Source organism: Salmo salar, chromosome ssa07 (assembly GCF_905237065.1).
Source record: "Salmo salar chromosome ssa07, Ssal_v3.1, whole genome shotgun sequence".
NCBI classification, from domain to species: domain Eukaryota; kingdom Metazoa; phylum Chordata; class Actinopteri; order Salmoniformes; family Salmonidae; genus Salmo; species Salmo salar.
The window spans coordinates 48,628,410-48,649,501 of NC_059448.1; the positions used below are offsets into that span (position 1 = coordinate 48,628,410).

The 21,092-nt window shown below is 43.2% G+C and overlaps 2 protein-coding genes across 3 annotated transcripts in view; both read right to left on the bottom strand.

Moving 5' to 3' along the window:
- LOC106609494 (semaphorin-3C) overlaps positions 1-8,483 on the bottom strand; it is a 55,368-nt gene extending 46,885 nt beyond the window's left edge. Inside the window, exon 1 of one of the 2 annotated variants that reach the window (XM_014208368.2) lies at positions 8,312-8,483. The gene's annotated coding sequence lies outside the window, so the exon portion shown is untranslated. Of the gene's footprint in view, positions 1-534; positions 766-8,311 lie in introns of those variants that run through there. The other variant, XM_014208367.2, reaches the window with a different exon arrangement.
- A 6,872-nt stretch (positions 8,484-15,355) lies between these two features.
- LOC106609489 (bile acid-CoA:amino acid N-acyltransferase-like) lies at positions 15,356-20,815 on the bottom strand. The gene is given in 7 exon segments (XM_014208361.2): positions 15,356-17,923; positions 18,095-18,248; positions 18,527-18,607; positions 19,306-19,460; positions 19,463-19,465; positions 19,638-19,828; positions 20,094-20,815. Coding segments are annotated over 7 exon segments (741 nt in total). The 5' UTR covers positions 20,147-20,815; the 3' UTR covers positions 15,356-17,819.
- Between the last annotated feature and the right edge of the window lie 277 nt (positions 20,816-21,092).

The following is a 21,092-nucleotide window of genomic DNA, read 5'->3' on the forward strand; positions in this document are numbered from 1 at the left end:
ATAACAATTCTACTTATTTCTACTCAATGTTAATAACATTTACCCCACCATAAATACAGTATGGTGTGCAAACATCAGTGATGAAGAACAATAATAAAAAACACATTCAATGGTCAGCATTACTTATCAGACACCTCACAGCATGTCATTTCAGACATATCTTCACAATACTCAACACAGAACCCCTTATCCATCATTATAGAAAGGAGAAAAATAAGCCACCAAACCGTAAACAGGTATCTAAATTAACAAGACACAAATGCAGATATATTTGGATCAAGTCTTTAGGAGCTTTTGCTAATACTTGTGTTCCTTTCTAAATGTGTTCCTTTCTAAATGTGTTCCTTTCAGCCGTTCTTATTCCCTTTCAGTCTCAGTCTACCAGTGGGACCCTGCACCTGTTAGCCCGAGTCCATGCAGCTCTCTTCCACTACCGCCTCTCTTTCACGGCCCCGGTGAGTGATCTCTCTGTCACAAAGATTGACTGTCCACACACCCCTGTCCCAGCCTAGGACAGCCCAGCCAAGGACCCACCTTATAAGGCTCCTCTCCTGCACTGTCTCGATCCCGAAGCCCTGGTTCCCTGATTGTTCCTGTGTTGACCCAGTCCTTATCCTCGTCAAGCACTTAAGTACCACTGAGACGGTTCCCTGGTGACTAACCCAGAAAGAAGGCAGAGGAGAGAGCTCTGCTGCTATTACATCCAACCGCCTGCAGGACAGACTTGATGAGTGAAAGAGATGAGAGAAGGAAGGGTAGAGAGAGGAGGAGAGAGAGAAAGGGCTGGTTTCCTATTACATACTCTACTGAAGTCACCCCCTCCTCGCTTCTCTCTCTCCCCCTCCGTCAGCTAACGAGACAGCGGACTGATCATCCAATCCCTCCCAGTACTAACATTCATCTGGTGGAGGATTCCCATCTCACACAGACAGAGGACTCCTACCTCACACAGGCAGACAGAGGACTCCTACCTCACACAGGCAGACAGAGGACTCCTACCTCACACAGGCAGACAGAGGACTCCTACCTCACACAGGCAGACAGAGGCAACCAGGGAGAAAGCAGGAGAATATGAGAGACTGAGCCAGTAACAATCATTTATGTCCAACAGAGCCCTGAACAGTTTACCTAAGGACACTCACTGCCCACTCCCAACACATTGCCCTTCAGCAGTAGATTAAAAGCAACACAGACCCTTCCTCCTTCACTCCACACCAACCCAATATTAAATATTATTCCTGTTGAACGTTTCCAAATAATAAAATCACATCTAACATGGGCTGGAGACAGTTTCAAAAACAGCAAATTAAATATTTCACAGTAGGGTCGTAAAATGTTATAGCCCAGATATTGAGTTAGTCAGGGGACATGTTTTCTTAATGCTGAGATATTAAAATAGGTTGTTAGACATTATTTGAATTCTGATGATAATTTGATATCCTATGGAAGTTACTATGGCATTCATACAAATATTCCTAACCAATTCATTTCCTCCACTTGTGTGATTTTTTTATAGCCTGGCTCTCCATTCTAATATTATATATTACACTTTATTATTTCATTGCCTTTACTAAGGTATTGCCAGAAGCCTAAATTCTAACTTACAGGGCAGGTTAGTGCATCCCTGAGAGATCTACTATTGTACTGTAGAGTTCTCTCCGGGAGCTTATGACTCATGGTCTGAGTGGCATGTCCTCTCTAAGACCAGAAGCATGCAACCATACCATGCAGAGACCATATCCCTTTCAGAGTCTCCCAAAAACACACCCACCAAACACACTTCATGTTTGAAAGGGTCATTGGAGTTCTGGGTCATGTTTGAAAGGGTCATTGGAGTTCTGGGTCATGTTCAAACGTTTTGCAACATAATATGAAAATGAACATTTCTCATTAGACAAGTCCAGGTAGTCTCTCGTTGTTTCAGTGCATTTTATTCCATTTGGTGCCTAATGAACACAACCCTGTTGTGCTGAGTCAGCTTTGGGGGTTACAATTAAGGGGGTTCTGAAAAGAGGGAGAATTTACTTGGATTTTCCACCAGTGAGTTGAGTAGGAACCTCAGGATGAGATATGTAATGGTATCTCCTCGTTTGTACATCTAATGCCCAGTGAATAGTGCCAAAACAAAACCACATTGTTCAAAGGCCTGACACATACTGAAATTAATGAGATGTGTTACCACACATAGTAGCCACATGCCATTGTGCGTTATATTTCCAGAGGGTTCTCCAGAGAGCTGGGAGGTATTATACATTCTACCCAGGTTGTGTTTCCATGAACGGGCACATGTGTTGCTCTTGGAATGACTTGAATTCCTGTCAGTTTATGTGTAAAGGCAAGCAAGCAGGACTTACACTTCTACATTTTAACAGCTTTGAGGTTGAGTTTTCAGAGTTTGAGAGCTGGGTGCAAACCGCCCCATTGAAAATACACATTTGTCAATGCGTTATGGTTCAATACATTTTCAATATACAATAAACTCGAAAAATGCATTCCAAATGTGTTTTCTGAAACTAAATTGGTTAAAAATACATTGCAACACAATATTAAGACACATTTAATTTAGTGGGTGTGTGTGAGTGCATTTACTACTACTATGTGTGTGTGTGTGCTCCTACATGTCTATTTAAGGGAGGAAGAGAGGGCGGTAAAGCTGGTAGCGGAGACAGGGAAATAATTACCCCTCTCTCTGACAGATGGGCTGATTTATGCCTCTCCAATTAAACTGTCAGGATACGGAGCAGCAGAGCGGGAGAGACCATTTCATAGGGCCGTAAAGCCTCTTCTCTTCACCCAGAGAGAATAGAGGCAGAAAGGTCTCCTCTTTAACCAGCCCCTCTACAGAGGAGAGAAGGAAGGAGCAGTAAATTACTAATGGCTGTGATGAAGCTGAGAGAACGTCAGCCCCAGACAGAAGGGATGGGCTACAACTATCTTCATGACGTTACATACAGAAATGAGACATTATTGTAGAGGACGAGAGGAGGGAAATGAACCTGAACCATTCTGAATAACAGATCTCTGACACTGTAAACAATGTAGGTAGCTGCAACTCTCTCACACTGAGAATAGAATGCATTCTCTGTGGTGTCATGTAAAACATGTCTGCTCTGTGAAGAAATTCTAAAGGCCAGAGATGATAAAACATTGTTATGCTTCATTTGGAGTTTTCCAAAAATGTCTTGTTGGGAGGATAAATAAATCTTTCAGTTTAGAGAATTCATCATGCAATCTGGACTGTCCACCTGTACTTATGACTGTGTCTTTGTTTCACAAGCGGCCACGCACACACACACGCATGTGCTTTTTGTTTGCCACACCGAAGTTAAATACATTGAGCGCTGGCTAGGGTTATGGGTGGTTCCACTCTAAGCAAAAATATTCCGTCACACACATCTGCTTTCATGGTATGTGATTCTATACCGGAGAGTTCATAGTGTAATACAACAAAAACTCAGAGACTATATGGACAATCTCAGGCTGAGCATGGAATATTCCTCCCTTCAAGTTTAGTCTTATTCTTAACACAAATCAAGATTTCTCCACACTCATTTTTCTTTGGACATTTGACTTCAGTTTCGCATCATTTAACAGATGCGAAAGTGACTAAGAGAGCTGTATTCAGTGGCCTGTGTGGGAATTGAACCCACAACCCTGGTGTTGCCAGCATCATGCTCTCACCCACTGAGCCAATGAAACCTCCAAGTGGTTCCTACTGTGTGAGTACTGCCTGGTGAAACAGTACAGTTGCAAAGTCATTATCATAGCTACAGGCTCTAACGAATTAGCTGCAATTAACAACTAATTGGAGATAAAAGATGTGAGGCAGAGAGCCAACCTTGTCCTGCTCCCCCACTGTGTATCCAACACATGGGTATTGAACCCCCACCAGCTGGAGGACAAGCACTCCATAGTGCTCTGGTCAAAAGTAGTGCACTATACACTGAGTGTTCAAAACATTAGGAACACCTGGTGAACGCCATGATCCCTTATTGATGTTGCTTGTTAAATGCACTTCAATCAGTGTAGATGAAGGGGAGGAGACAGGTTAAAGAAGGATTTTTAAGTCTGGAGATGTTGAAACATGGATGGTGTATGTCTGCCATTCAGAGAGTGAATGGGCAAGACAAAAGACATCCAAGCCAACTTGACACAACTTTGGGCGGCATTGAAGTCAACATGGGCCAGCATCCCTGTGGAACGCTTGACACCATGTAGAGTCCATTCCCCGACAACTTGAGGCTGTTTTGAGGGCAAAAAGCTGTTCTTAATATTTTGAACACTCAGTGTATAGAGAACAGCATGCCATTTCAGACAGCCTATGCATCTATGACAAATACAACCCAAATTGCAGTCGACATCCAAATCAGCGGACTGAAGCTTATTGCAAACCCTCTCCTCAATTACCATGGGAATGACGGGCGTGATAACGAGACAGCAGCGTGAGTGGTGGACGCCTGAACGAGCTCATGATGGATTGATTCGCGTGTTACGAGAGGTAAAGTAAGGACATATTGTTTTCTCTGTTGGTGCAGCTGCTCTGGTTTTGCATATCTCTCCCTCCATCTGTCCACACAGCACATAGTTGAGGCCGCCGCTGCCACTTAGCCATGAAAGACTGCAATAACAACAGCAGAAAACGTGAATAGTGGGATCAGTAACAACCTACCAGGCAGCGAGAGGGGGGAATCTGATCTGAAAAGCACTGTGTGTTAGATTAATAGACTGGCCGTAGCCACCCTGGACGTAGAGAGAGAGAGGAGGAATTCAGCAGGAGTCACGGTCGGTGTTGAAACAGCTCGAGGTAGATCTCCTCAGACACTCGTCTTTTAAAGCGCTCCCCTCGGACCGTGTTTAAGAATTCCATTACTGTAGTACAGTTGCAGTTCTGGTAGAATCAGTGCAGCCGAGACTACTTCTTCAGTCTAATGTGGAATGACTTGGCATTTGAAAGGGAAACAGAGGGAGACTTTCTATAAACGAGGGCATTTCCATATCTAAAGGACATCCTGTGATCTCACAGTGGAGGCTGGACAGAAAGTCCAGAAATAACAGCCTATAGAGAAAGGAGAAGAGGAACTCAATTAACTAAGTGACTCATAATACCCAGACAGACTCATAAGAGCGAGTCTGTGTCAAAATGAACGATTACTTCTCAACTAGCTTCTGGCTGACGTCTGTTTGACCCCAGACTACATGAATCCCACAAACTAAATTCAACCCAGAACACTGTTCATAATATCTCCACACCTGATCCTATTATGAATCGCATTCCTTCGAGGTCGCCCAATGAAGACTAAGGCAGCCAGTGCGCGAGGAAAGACAGACATCAGGTGTCTAATAATAGCGCTGCGTCTCACCATTAGTTCTGCCAACACAGTCTCATGCATACCAGCTCCCAGAAAGTCCCACAGGAAGGGCCAGAGTTACATTATGGGATCAATCAACGGTTAAACTCTCTCCTCCTTCCTTCCCTAAAGTGCACTGTACAAGTCAACTTTAATCAACTGCTCCATCTGTTGTCTTTGACCTAGACTGGCTCTGTATGAGGCCTTCCTGTTTATGACATGTATACACCACACCTGGGTTTAAACACTAGCTGAAATAATTTGTAAATACTTCCGCTAGGCTTGAATTTGCTTTAGGAACAATAGAGTAGTCGCAACAGTGCAAACCCTGACCATCTGTCACTCCAAGGCAGGCTAGAGCAAGCACTAAAAGAATTTGAAAGATTTCAAATAGTATCTGAACCCAGGTCTGGTATAAAGCACAGTGAACTGTATGGAGAACCCCACCCCTCACCCCCTGCCACTGAACAATATTGTCTGTCACAGTGCCAGACACCTCAGCAAGGGGTACAGTATAATAATGTCCTATGTGCCATCGCAGGTTCTCTCTAGCTCAGGCATTAACTTCAATAGGAAAAGCATATTGGAGTCGAGTTATAAGATTTATACCACTTCCTGTAGTTTTGTCTAGCCGTTGTCTGTGATAAAGTGTACAGTTACAGTTGCTAGCAGAGATAATTCAGACCTTCCTATCCAGGGATCTATGGCATATAATTTCGATTTATGGATTTTGGAGGGTGACAATGGGTCTAGTACAGATACATGTTACCTTATGATGTGAACAGTTATCAGGAAAAGGTCAAATTTAAAGGACCAATGGCCCATGCAGACTATAATAATTGCCTCCTCCGATGATTCATAATAGCGAATGGACTAGTCTATATCTTTCTGTCCATGTTTCAGCTGCTCAAAGTGCTCCATTCACATTGACATCTGTGTAGCATTACTCAGCGGATGTTACCAGCTACTAAATAAGTTATTCAAATGATGAGAGCGGAAAGACTGACCGATAGGCAGATACCACAGTAAGTTTCACCTCATGACCAGAGCTATAGTATAGTGCTTCTCATTCTCTTCCATTATCATAGCTTCCTCTATGCTTGTCAAGTACATGGGTCATTACCCTCCCATAAAGCACCATTCAATTTCATTACAATGACTTCTGGATTTGATTACATTTCATCCCTCATTTTACATCACTGATATTGTGTTCATTTATTTCTCCTCATCTCCCATAAGCCAACAAGCACTACTGATGAAGAGTTCTAGTACTGATGGAGAGTTCTACTGCCTTTGTGGCAGAAAATTGAAACAATATCAAAGCAAGTGGCCAAAGGAGGGAAAATACCACAGTATGAACAGATCAGAACAGCACAGCCAGCTGGGCTCCTACTCCTGAAATAGGAACATCTGAAAACGCTCTCCTTCAATCCTGAGTGTATCAGTTCCCAGGATCTAACATGGAGCACAAAACGCGACTCCTGTCTGGAAGTCATGTGACCTTGCTGACAGTTGAACACACAGGATGTAGTTTGACCTTCCTTTAGACAGGTGGAGGACTTAACTCTTCCTCCTCAGAGAGGTTATAGATGGATACTAGTTTAAAAACACACAACCGAAGCCTCGGAAAGAATGCACCCGTATTCGTGCCGACCGGTAAGTTGGAAGCTGAAAATCTGGTATTAAAAGCAGCATTCCATCTTGTAAAGGGGATTGTTGCTTTAACCTCAGACTAAATTCTCCTATCAGCAATATGCTAATGATTTGGTTGGTGGGTCAAAAGCTTTTGATAATACCTCTGATTACTTTGACACTGAACACCCCTAAAGACGGACGCTGATGAGTTACTAGTGAACCAATCAGAGCCTAGAGAACCTTTAGAAAACAACATTCCACACAGACCGATCCATCATAATCTACTTGGCTGTAGCTGACAGTTTAACATGAGTGTGAAGGTAGAAGGTTCCTTTAGGGCGTTTTTAGTTCTGCATCTAGACTCCTGTGGATCATCACCGGGATCTTCTGCCGGAATTTTAATCAGTTTGTGTCAATGTAGAGCAATTCTCAACGGGACATTCCTTCTTCAAATCGGCTCACGGCGGTGGCGAATTGGTCAGTAGTCGTTCTGTTCAAAGCAGGGGATGCTAATCAATATTCTAGGGCCATTCTTCCCTGAGCAGATCATGTCAACTGGGAATGGTCATGGTTCTCCATCACAATCCAAGTGTCAATCAGAGGAATGACCTTTTTTGACAGCTGAGGAAATAGAGAGAATGACATCTGCCTCCACTTTTCATCCCTACTCATTCAACACAGAATAGCTGTCAGTGGTCTGTCTGGCAGCCCAAAGTCTAAGCCCAGTTTGTGTATGTAGAAGTCCAAGCCTTTCGCTACATAAATGGTAACAATAAGATATAATGTACACAGTCTCAGAGCAAGGGAAAGTCAGTGCCATCCATCTTGGAACATGTAAACGCCTCACATTCCCCAAAAACAATAGCTTTCAACACAGATGGAGACCTGAATGGCCCACAGATGAACAACCTCAATGTTATTTGAAATGTCTATCTAGATAGCAAATGAATCAAAATATAAATAAATGTTGAGTTTAGCCTGACTTTCAACTCAACCAAAGCTGTTTGAGTTTCATAGAAAGTTCAAAGTTCAAGAAAAACTGCTGCGTTAGATAAGGATAGGCAACATAAATCAGCAAGGGTCAGGCTATCCCAGAGCTTACAACTCCAACTGCCATCCATTTCCAACAGACTGCTATGGATGCACAGAAGCCAGTCACCAGGAATAATGCTTTTAACCTCTAACATCCAGCCAAACATGATAAAATGTAACCCACTCCCTAATCAAAACAAATGAAATTGCATTGTGACCATGCTTTCCCTTCACCAAGGACAGAGTATCTTATCTAGAAATCACATGATCAATGAAGATATACATTTTAATTTTACCTGGTGACTTCATTCTCCATGAGTAACTGCAAGCAGGGGGCCCTGTGTATTGTGGTCCCTCCCTCCCTCCACATGCTGTAGAAATTAGGTAGAAACAAAGACAAATTTGTCTGATTAGAGTGGACTGGCAGGCTAGCACAGAGAAGGGAGGGGATATTGGCCACTGTGTCTCGCAGCACTTATGAATTGGCCTTGTGCAAACATCCTGCTGTTTTATATGCTTCCTGGGGTCAGGGGTCAACAGGCGTGCATGACCAATCACAGCCCTAAATCAGGAACTGAATGCATTCTGTCATCAACACAGTGGAATTCAATTAGGTTTAATTCATTTTAAAGGCCTGCTATCAGCCTCATTGTTACCTTTGTTGATGCATGTTTTTTTTAACAAGCGAAGGCTATGCTAGGATTGCACGCCTCCCCATGTCAAAAGGAACTGCAGCGAGTGCATTAATGGAAAGAGGAGAAAAGTGACACTTGATATCCGCTTACCAGTTGCATTCCAGAAGCTCTTTTGGTCTATGCCAGCAGACCATTATTTATGTTGGGTCCACAATTCAATCAGGAGGTCCCCTCAGACCAGACCAATCAGCAGCAAAGGGAGCCTCAGACATGTTAATCAATAACTGCATTATTGGTGGGTGGATAGGTTTCTCTGCAGAAGTACTACTTCTGGTTAGTGTCTGCATTTTGAACAGGAAGTGAGTTCTCTTGTCTATCCATTGTTTAGTCTTTTCAGATTAGGTTTAACATATTCCAGTCTTAACTTTTAGAATTAGAAAGGCATTGCCTTTGCCTCGTCTCATATTTCAGATAAGTGAAAGAAAAACGGCCCTATAGCTATTTTATTCTGGGCATTTTAAAAATAGCTTAGTAACAAAAAACCCTCCACTGAAAGCCACTGATCAAGCAGATACAGCTAAATGAAGAGATAAGTGACCATTTAAACCTACCCATTCCTTTCATTCCAGGCTTTTTAAAATGTAATCTGTAAAGTATGTCAATAACAAGTAGTAGGTGTCCATAGGTATTTACTGCATATAACAATGTCTGTTAATAAATAAGAAAATACCATCAATCCAGTACACATTCATTTAATGATACAGTATGTGGATATACTGTAAATCGCTAGACAACTTGCAACTTTTCACAATTTCCAAAAGCGTTCTTACCAGTACATCTTGACGATCTTAGACTTTCCGTATAGCCCGCTGATTGCAATATCTTCCCGACCATATCCTGGAATCACTTACAGATTGATTGTTTGGTTCTTTATGTTGGAAGCTCAGATATGAGCTCATTCTCTGAGGGAGGGTTGATGCAGTGTTAACACCAGCTCTGCATCATAAGAAACATGCTCATTACACCAAACCATCAGGCAGTCACCAGGCTGGATTGCAAACACATGTGGACAACATGAGGCAAGGCTGGGAGCAAGGTGACGATAAGACATACGTATTGGGTAAATAGAAAGCAAACAAGAACACCCTCACACTCGCAGACTGTTCTCCCACCAAAAGCTACGGGTGTGAGGTCGAAACGTTGGCACAAAATAAACAAGTGATTCTATGAAAGTGCAGTGTGCTGGGAGCTTTTTTGCTTTGAATCAATCCATCCTTACCCCCTAGTCTTCCCATTCACTTTCACTCAATTGAAGAGGCATATTTTGAGTATGCTGCTTGAAGCTGCTCGTTCTTTTACTACCACGTCCAACAACTGAATTGCACCCAGGTCTCTGACCTAACAGTAACAATCAGTTATATTACTCTAACAGTGTGACCGCCCTATTGAGTCCCTCATGTTTTAAATGGGATGACTTCAGGCCAGATCAATATGGCCCAATCCACAGGGGATTGGCCGGTGGGATGCCTACCCCTGTGTTCTAATCCCAGAGGTGTGTGTGTGTGTACATGACTGTATTAATACCAGCTATTTAATTGGCCCAGCCTCAGAGCGCTGAGGGAGCTGTATCCAAGCCACTCTCCCCCTGTAGATGAATAGTACTTTGCTAATTACGTGAATGGATTACCTGGGGACCCGGGCGGGACAGGCTTAGGTAATTCTACTTAGGCTCTGATTGATTCTGTCAACATTAACCTGTGGTTCATATTCCTCCAGCACGCTACGGTCCCTCTTCCTCATTACAGCCCCAGAGAGGACCAAGGTTCATCTGCCATGTGTCCGGCGCTGGGCCAACGGTCACTTCTTCCATTTCTGCATCTGCAAATGTATGAGAGGTTCCCTGCATGGCGTGTGTTGAGTCATGGACACTAGAACCTGTTATTACGGTTTTAATGAGTCAACGTTTAGTAAGGAGTAACAGTGAGTTTTGACTCTCAGTATTTCTAGATAAATGGCTCCATATCAGGCAGTATCAACAGTGTTAATGGACTTATTTATGTAGCCGTCACTGGGTCAGGACTCCACGCTTCAAGCCATATACTGGTCCAGATTAATTAACACATTTACTGTTCTGCATAATCAGCATACGGAAGTGTCCTTGAGAGTCACCGCAAAGCTGTAAAGCAATTACGTGAATGTGATAAAGAGAAATCCTCTTATCTAATCATGATGCGTTTAGGGTTCCATGCTGATTCCATGTCTGAACTCCATGTCTGGACTATGAGACTGAACATGCTGCAGGAGAACCACAGCCAACGTTCAGGACAAAGAGCAGATGTTCGCTAGATAACCTCTCTCTGGGCAATCTTGGCACCCTAACCAGACAAGGATTCCCTGGGTAAACTACAAGTCGGCTGTATTGGGAGGGAATCACGAAGGCCGGGCTGAAGTTGAGCTTTGTGCATATGGACATGCACCATGTCTCCCACATGTATATCAGTGGGATCAGGAAGAGTAAAAGCAAAGGCCTAGAGCTATATGCATACCTTAGTTGATTACGCATCAATCATAGGCCTATTTAACAGATAGGAGCAAACATGATCATAACTGCAAAGTCTGTCAGTGATGCCAAGATATAGTGTCTTCGGAAAGTATTCAGACCCCTTGACTTTTTCCACATTTTGTTCAGTTACAACCTTATTCTAAAAATGATTAAATTGTTGTTGTTTTTCTCATCAATCTACACACAACACCCCATAATGACAAAGCAAAAACAGGTTTTTAGAACATTTTGTGAGGTTTTAATACAGAATAAAAAAATTAAAAAAAATCACAGCTATTTTCAGGTCTCTCCAGAGATGTTGGATCGGGTTCAAAGTCCGGACTCTGGCTGGGTCACTCAATGACATTCAGAGCTTTGTCCCGAAGCCACTCCTGTGTTGTCTTGGCTGTGTGCTTAGGGTCGTTGTTCTGTTGAAAGGTGAACCGGAGAGCTCTGGAGCAGGTTTTCATCAAGGATCTCTCTGTACTTTGCTCCGTTCATCTTTCCCTCGATCCTGACTAGTCTTCCAGTCCCTGCCGCTGAAAAACATCCCCACAGCAGGATGCTGACATCACCATGTTTCACCGTAGGGATGGTGCCAGGTTTCTTCCAGATGTGACACTTGGCATTCAGGCCAAAGAGTTCAATATTAGTTTCATCAGACCTGAGAATCTTATTTCTCATGGTCTGAGAGTCTTTAGGGGACTTTTGGCAAACTCCAAGCGGGCTGTCATGAGCGTTTTACTGAGGAGTGGCTTCCGTCTGGCCACTCTATCGTAAAGGCCTGATTGGTGGAGTTCTGCAGAGATGGTTGTCCTTCTGGAAGGTTCTCCCATCTCCACAGAGTAACTCTAAAGCTCTGCCAGAGTGACCATCAGGTTCTTGGTCACCTCCCTGACCAAGGCCCTTCTCCCCCGATTGCTCAGTTTGGCCGGGTGGCCAGCTCTAGGAAGAATCTTGGTGTTTCCAAACTACTTCAATTTAAGAAAGATAGAGGGCACTGTGTTCTTGACGGCCTTCAATGCTGCTGAAATCTGTGCCTCGACACAATCCTGTCTCGGAGCTCTAGTGACAATTCCTTCGACCTCATGGCTTGGTTTTTGCCGTGACATGCACTGTCACCTGTGGGACCTTTTATTGACAGTTGTGTGCCTTTCCAAATCATGTCCAATCAATTTAATTTACCCCAGGTGGACTCCAATCAAGTTGTAGAAACATCTCAATGATGATCAATGGAAGCAGTATGCACCTGAGCTTCATTTCGAGTCTCATAGCAATGGGTCTGAATACTTGTGTAAATAAGGTATTTCTGTTTTTTATTATGGGGTGTTGTGTGTAGATTGCTGAAGATGTTTATTTATTTAATCCATTTTAGAATAAGGCTGTAACGTAACAAAATTTGGAAAAAGTCAAGGGGTCTCAATACTTTCCTAAGTCACTATCTCTCTCTCTCTCTCATTCAGAGGGGTTGGGTTAATTAAGTGCAGAAAACACATTTCAGTTGTCGGCATTCAGTTGTACAACTGACTAGGTATCCCCCTTTCTCTTTACCTGTATCTTCTCTCTCTCTCTCCACATTAATCCTTAAGTGGACACATTGATCACCACATCATATCCCTCCTACTGTGTGTTACTCTCCTATTCTCCAGGACACGAATGCTTCAACTCCTCAACCCAGAGCATCTGTAGAGTCCTTATGTGACTCAGTCAACACATCTGTTCCCCTGAAAAACACCATTAACAAGAAAGGAGGGGAAAGAAGGATTCACCAAGCCAACAGCTTTTTACTTTCTACCATGTGATCCAAGTAAACATACTTTCCCCATTGTGGAATAAAGCCTGGGTGTGTGTTAGGTCAAACAATGTTTGTCAGATGGATACTGCTTAAAACCATAAGGCACCACTCCCATTAGGCACCACCACCCAGCGGTGACGACTAATGGATGATCTAGGCAGGCTATGTTACATGTGTCTCTTACTGATGAGTTCATCAAGTGGAGACTGTCATACCCCTAAGGTCCATCATACTGTAGGTGGACATTCCCCTGAAATACAAATCAGATGGCGTGTTGACATGGAAGGATAAGCAGTTTGACTAAACGGCTCACAGGGTCAGGTTGGCTCCCCGAGGGCCACACGCGTCTTCACAGCTAGTTTCACACTGAACACACACACACACACATAATGGTCCTGCTGCCTCTGGTGACTGGCAGCTCAGGGGTGGGTTGGAGCATGTCTGAGGGGAACACACACACAGACGAATGCGCGAACGCACACACACAGGGTTCCCTGAATGTGTTGATACAACAGTACGATGCACATTAAAACCATACGAAGATGGCTACAGAGAAAACAGAGCCTGCTGACCACAGACACTATAGTCACTTAAAGGGGCAATCTGCAGTTGCTACATCCATTTTTGCATTTATACATTAATGATTCATTCATGTATTGATTACTCCAATGTTCGTAAACAAAGTAATGTAAACAAACACGATATAGCCTCAAAACAAAGTTTAAACTGTCATTTTGATATTATGGATGGTCAGCCTTGCATCCATAGCTCTGTCTATGAATTTGAGAGTGGTTACATTTCTCCAGCCCAATCCCACAGCTAAATGTATTACTGAAACAGGGACGGGGATTATGCTTTGTTATTGTTTCAACTGTGGATTACCCCTTTAATGATTAATTCTTAAATAAACAGAGAAAATGCTAGGATGGAAATCTGCCAAGGACCTAAACAGCGCAGTGTTTATTCTCAAGGTGTTTTCCACCAGTCAGCACACCTCATGGAGCCAGTTGTTTACTCATTACTCACAGTTATCTCCTTACGTTTTCCAAGAAAATCACACAAGAGCTTCTCCTTGGACGACAACCAATAGAAAAATCAGTTGTGTGAGCGCCTCCATAAAGATGCCAAGCAACAAGGGGAGAGAAACCCTAGCATGTGATGAACTGGAGGAATGGCAGATACATTTGCACAATGTCCAAAGTGAGAGAGTCTATTTAAAACTGCTGTAACCACATAGCTAATACACTGAGTCTATTGTGGGGACTGGGCAGTAAGGGGCAGTGTGGGCGCGTGATAAGGCTGTTGCTCCTTGGGCATTAACTGCTGGGTGTGTTCAGTAGAGAGAAACATTTTTGGTGTAGAGAGAAACGTGGAGGTAATCTACCAAACTTGTCTAGAAGGCCAGCATCCCGGAGTCGCCTCTTCACTGTTGACATTGAGACTGGTGTTTTGCGGGTACTATTTCATTAAGAGGCCAGTTGAGGACTTCTGAGGTGTCTGTTTCTCAAACTAGACACTCTAATGTACTTCTCCTCTTGCTCAGTTGTGCACCGGGGCCTCCCACTCCTCTTTCTATTCTGGTTAGAGACAGTTTGTGCTGTTCTGTGAAGGGAGTAGTACACAGCGTTGTACGAGATCTTCAGTTTCTTGGGAATTTCTCGCATGGAATAGCCTTCATTTCTCAGAGCAAGAAAAGACTGACGAGTTTCAGAAGAAAGTGCTTTGTTTCTGGCCATTTTGAGCCTGTAATCGAGCCCACAAATGCTGATGCTCCAGATACTCAACTAGTCTAAAGAAGGCCAGCTTTTTTGCTTCTTTAATCAGAACAACAGTTTTCAGCTATGCTAACATAATTGCAAAAGGGCTTTCTAATGATCAATTAGACTTTTAAAATTATGAACTTGGCTTAGCTAACACAACGTGCCATTGGAACACAGGGGTGATGGTTGCTGATAATGGGCCTCTGTACGCCTATGTAGATATTCCATTCAAAATCAGCCATAAATAGTGATCTACATCATTAACAATGTCTACACTGTATTTCTGATCAATTTGATGTTATTTTAATGAACAAACATGTGCTTTTCTTTCATAAACAAGGACATTTCTAAGTGACCCCAAACTTTTGAATGGTAGTGTAAATGGGGAACAAAAATTATTAAATGACACACACAGACAGACAGACAGACAGACAGACAGACAGACAGACAGACAGACAGACAGACAGACAGACAGACAGACAGACAGACAGACAGACAGACAGACAGACAGACAGACAGACAGACAGACAGACAGACAGACAGACAGACAGACAGACAGACAGACAGACAGACAGACAGACAGACAGACAGACAGACAGACAGGCAGACAGACACAGGATGAGCATTTCCCCTTGGGAACCAGCACCTGTGGTAGGATTACACCGGGGCAAATTGAGTTATAGACCCTTGCAGTGGGTTGTGTTGAAACAGAGCTTACCAGAAGTCCCATGAGAACCCAGCACCCCTACTCAACAATACCAGAACTCTCATGAGAACTAAGCACCTCTACATAACAATACTAGATAAGAGCTGTAGGGGGGAGTAAGAGAGAACCACCTCATGCCTAAGCCTCATCACTCCCTCCCTGACAACGATCTCCCATTGCTTATCGACTGTGTCAGGGGTGCTATGCACAACAAATTCATTTTGTGGGAACATGGAGCAGAATGCCAGAATTCCAAGAGCTGTGATAACTGTGGCCGCTTCGGTTACTGAGCATTATGGAGTTTTGGAGGAGAAGCACGTCACCAAGAAACCACATCAAAGTGGGCAAGTGCTTGGCAAGTAGTAGATTGACAGTCTGCTGTGAGACTCACTTTTAAGGGCAAAAACAGCGACAGAAGCATATATTAACCCAATCAAATGAACGCATGGCATACATAAATGTGCTAAACAGCTTTTATTTATTTGATCTGTTTTGAGACTTAGTTTTATCTATTCTTGGTGACATGATTCCAAGTAGTGGTAGTGTGTTAATTTAATTTCAGGCTGATCTCATGAGTTTATGCAGGCTGTTAAAGTATTGTTTGTTATGGGTTAGGCACTACCCTCCTCATACTGTGTAATTGGCTGTTGGATACACTGAGGTATCCCATTCCCTGACTAACACATAGGAAACTAACACACACACACAAGCACGCAAGCGCACACAATGTTGGCATCATCACCCCTCTGCCTTCTCACTGTCAAAGCCAGGCTCCCTAGCCATTATACATGCTATATCAGTCTGTCAAAACTCTATGGATGGACAGGGAAATATTTCAACGCTCCCTTCCACCTCCCTACTAAAAGTGGGTGGGTCACATTTCTAAAATCCTAACTCACTATCAGCCCCTGGGGAGTAGGGATTCCAGATCTAGTGTTCTGTGGGCTGCCCACTTAACATGGCATGGACCCTAACCAGAGAGCTACAGGATTTGTAGATTGCCATGGTCACTAGGTGGCATCACTATCTGGGTAATAGCCTCACACTGTGCATGGCTCTATAGCTCATAAATCAGAACATCTGAACCTAACATCTGGAGTCATCTGTGTCTCTAAACCCCTCCCCTCCATCCTCTTCTCTACCGCCGCCATGTGTGACAATGAGTAATACAAATGTTTTATTTTAAAATCGCTTTAATGTATTATTCCCCTTTTTTTCGGGCTCACAACATGAACATATTCTTTCAATGGAGTTTCAAAAGGAGGAATTTGGTCCATATGTGCCGTGCTGAGGGGCTGCCAGTGGAATGTTTTCCATGGCGGGGCCTGAGCGTGGGTCTGATGCATAGGATACAGGCGCTGGATTACTTCCTCCTCTTAATAATAGGGGGGGAAGGGATGGGGACGCCAAGTCACACCACAAGGCTGCTGGAGGAATGAAGGTTGAGGGTATACTCCACTGAGTCTGTAAAGGTTTAACGGCACGGCGGGTTGCCAGATTGGGCATTTATCCACAATCACTAGACAAGGCATTGGTTTAATGGCACGGCGGGATGCCAGATTGGGAATTTATCTTTAAACTACTACTCAAGGCATTGGTTTAACGGCATGGCGGGTTGCCAAATTGGATATTTATCCTTCATCACTAAAGAAGGCATTGGTTTAATAGCACGGCAGGTTGCCAAATTGGGCATTTATCCTTCATCACTAGAGAAGGCATTGGTTTAGTAGCCTACAGATCTGCCCAGATATGTTTGTGCATGACGATGTTTGGGATGACAATGACCATAAGAGCAACACAGCGCAAACAGATCTGAGACCAGGCTATTGGTTTAATATATGAGCAACACACGGAGATGTTTACGCCATCGGTCCCCTTTGCCAGAATGGAGTGATCTGAAGTGAGAATATATGGGTGACATCTCAAAAAAAAAAAAGGTATGCAGTTGATAAGAGTTAAAGGCAGCGGTGTTCATTCTCTCCAACTCAGCTGATATCAATAACACTTCATATCACCTCACAGGAGTTTGGAATCCAAAACAGACTGGCTAGAAGACCACAACTCAACCGTGACCGAGCAGCCAAGGTCTGACCCAAGGTCTTTAAACAGAAAGGGTTCCCCATAAGGACTTTGATGAAAGGTGGATGTCGACCATCTCCTCTTCTTCCTCCTTGTAATTGTCAGGACATTGACTACTATGACACCTAGTCATTTAAGACCAGTCATTTAAGAGACTGTGCAATGCTGCCACCTGGTGAGTAAAAACAAATCCAACCAATATTGTCTCTTTCATTTCAAGAATAGGGCCCTGACAGATAATGAAGCTAGAGAAGCTACAACTATAATGGAGATAGTCCAGGAGGATCTCACAGCTCTGAGGGGACAGAGGGGTCCAGTCTTTGATACAGGTTCTTCTGAAGGAACTCCAGTATCCTCCTCCATTTGGACTGCCCTCCCCACAACATAATCACTGCAACAACACATCACAGTTTTACAGTAGGGTAAAAATACTAATGAAAAACAATCCCTTTCAAAGACTTATAATGTAATGTGTAATGTCTAGTGATACTATCGACTGGGTCCTTGATCTAGCCTTATAGTAAGTAAGAGCAGATGACAGATGCTCTGTAAAATCCCTCACCTTTGCCCCTGTTCTTGGTGTAAAGCCTAAGGAAGGGGCTGGAGTGGAAGTGAGGAGAGTAGAAAGGTTTGATCAGGTGACCAGCCCCAAGGTAGGACACAGTTGTCAGCAGGTGACTGTTCCCTGCCCCTCTCCAACATACTGTACTGCGCATCTGTGCATAGAGGTCAGAGGTCAGGTGATATCTGGGATAGGCCTTTTAGTGTGCCAACTTATACTGTAATCAATGTAGGTCTATGTATGCATTATCAGGTAGTGGCAGGTAGCCTAGTGGTTAAGAGTGTTGGACCATTAACAGAAAGGTTGCTGGTTTGAATCCCTGAGGTGACTAGGTAAAAAATATGTCTTGAGCAAGGAGCTTAACACTAATTGCTCCTGTATGTTGCTCTGGACAAGAGTGTCTACTAAATAACTAAAATGTACAGTACTTACATCCTGGACAGATTCTGCAGTGGCACAGTTCTGGTCAGCTTCTCCAATGACCATCAGTAATGGACACTTTAACCTCCTGACCTATGGGGTCAAAAAAGAGGTCCAAACACATGTTAGTTCCTCACTGTACAAATACATACAGTATAGTGTGCATACAATGCAGTCTGAAAGATACCATCACCTCCACTTTAGGGTCACTCTCAGTGATGGGCTGGATCATGTCTCTCCAGATCAAATGGTTGTTCTCATCAAAGTGCATCTTGTGCATATTTCTAGAGATTTGAGCAAAATACAACTATAATTTCAGTGCATTCCAAATTTGGTCATTTACCATTTCTTTAGAATAGGTTAAAACACACTCACGTGTTGTACTTGTCAGCTATTGACACAAGGGACAATCTAAAAGGGAAAACATGGCTGCCACTTATACACACCATACATCTGGGCTGAATTATCAAACCATATGTTGGAAATAGGGTTGTGTCTACAGAGCACCTGTAAAATAATTGTTTACAGTATTTGCGTTCACTAATTAACTGGTTATCAATCAAACAAGTCAAATTCAAAGAGGAAGGTGTGGAATACGCACGTAAATGACATCAGAGTAAACGGCCAGGGATAAGAATTCCCAGTGAGAAGCCAAACACAGCCACTCTATCACTGGCCACCTGGGGATGGTCTCAGCATAGTGAAGTAGGGGCGACAGGTTCACAACAAACTCCAGAGCAAACACACTTCAGGCCTGTGGCATCTTTTTCCACAATGAAATGAACAAATACCTCAAAGTATTTGCATCCTATGGCAACTGTTGTGGAGAAGTCCGTGAGGTACTGCAGCACTAAGGAGACGTAGCTTTGGGAGGCTAACAGGTGGGAGCGATGCTCAAACAGCCCCCCTCCTCCCCCAGATAGCTCCAGCACAGCAGGGAATGTCAAGGACCTTATAGAGGAAAGCATATACAGTAATATAGTATAGTATAGTATACATATCTTTACACTTGCATCCATTATCTAACAGTTTGTCACACTTCAAGGTCAACATTCTGGTCTAATGATATACCGTAATGCATTTTAGGATATTTAATCGCATACAAAATATCTTATTTAATCACCTGCTGGTATAAAAAGGGTTCCCTGGATTCTGTCCTTGTTGATGTCTATCTTTTGGACTACGGGGGCCATACACCAGCACTCTACGACTGTACAGGCTACAGCAGCCTGCTTACTGAAGTCCTGGCTGATGTGGCCACTGTACACAGAGATCTGAACAAGCAGTGGAGAACGGACATCCTTCTTCTTCAACCTGACAGAGAGAAAAGAAACAGTCAACTATGTAGGGAGAGCTAACTGAAAATAATTCAGAATTCATACAGGAGCAGAAAGCATAATAACAACAACAAAAAAGGTTTTCATCCAAGTTAAATTGGAGACCAGATTGCTCTGAGACTAGAAACATAACATGAAAAACATAAGTTAATGAAAAAAAAAAAACACTTTGGACATGCTATGAAAAAAAAAAAAATATATAGGACAATTATATTCTTATGTAATTTGGTGTGTGTGTGTACCGGAGTCCTGTTTCACTGCCAGACACTGGCCTCATGATCCACAGTAAGCCCATGAACCGCCGAAACGGATGTCCTCCGCAACTTCACACACGATACAGTACAATAACACAACTCAGTTGCTTTACTATAGCAATTTGTACAGTTGATAAACAAGTCAAAATACTGTACTTTTAAAAAATATTTTTGCATGAAGTATGACAAACATAAATAGTAACATCTGGCAAAACAACAAGTAGGAACCCAAGCCCAAAAACATAGTTGTTCTTGCCTTTGACCATCCCCGTTTCAGAACGGTGAAAGGAACGAAGGGTAATCTTATTTTTTGGGAAAAACATTCTTCACCACAATCTGTAGTTTCTCATCAATGAGGGCTCTAGTGGGCTCTACCAGGAGCATGGGGCTTGGACTCACCCCTGCCTTGATGTGTGACCACTAGGAGAGCTAGACCAGTTCTATCACCATCCTGGAAACAATAGCAACTGGACACAGAGAAGGAGAGGAGTTTTCCATGCAAAATGGCCGCCGCCCTCAACCTGTCATCTGTGGCTGTGGAAGAGTGAGAAACCTTGAGAGACATTGCAGGCAACAGTATGTCAATAGAAAGTCTGTTCTAGCAGCGGAGGACTATGTCGCAAACAGGACACAGATTAGGCACTCGCTTTTTTTTGTAGCCATTGAAGAGCTGGAGTGTGTAGATATGGGGGATGTGTAGAAAGCCTGAGGTCCCGAAGTATCACATCTGGTCTGACATCCTCCCTGCAGGCTAGAGCAGCTAAAATCTTCTACTTCCAAAATAAAAACAGGTTGGGACTGAGGCAAATCCCTCCCCACGTTTTTTGCAAATGTGAGTGAACATTCTCTAGCCATATCCCTCATTTGCACATATTCATAACAAGGCCATATCAAAAGAGGACCATAGTGCTCTCCAAAAAGTCTTGTTGGTGCGTAAAACCTGTGAATCCAGATAAGCAAAAAATATATAATGGGTCTGCAGTCAAA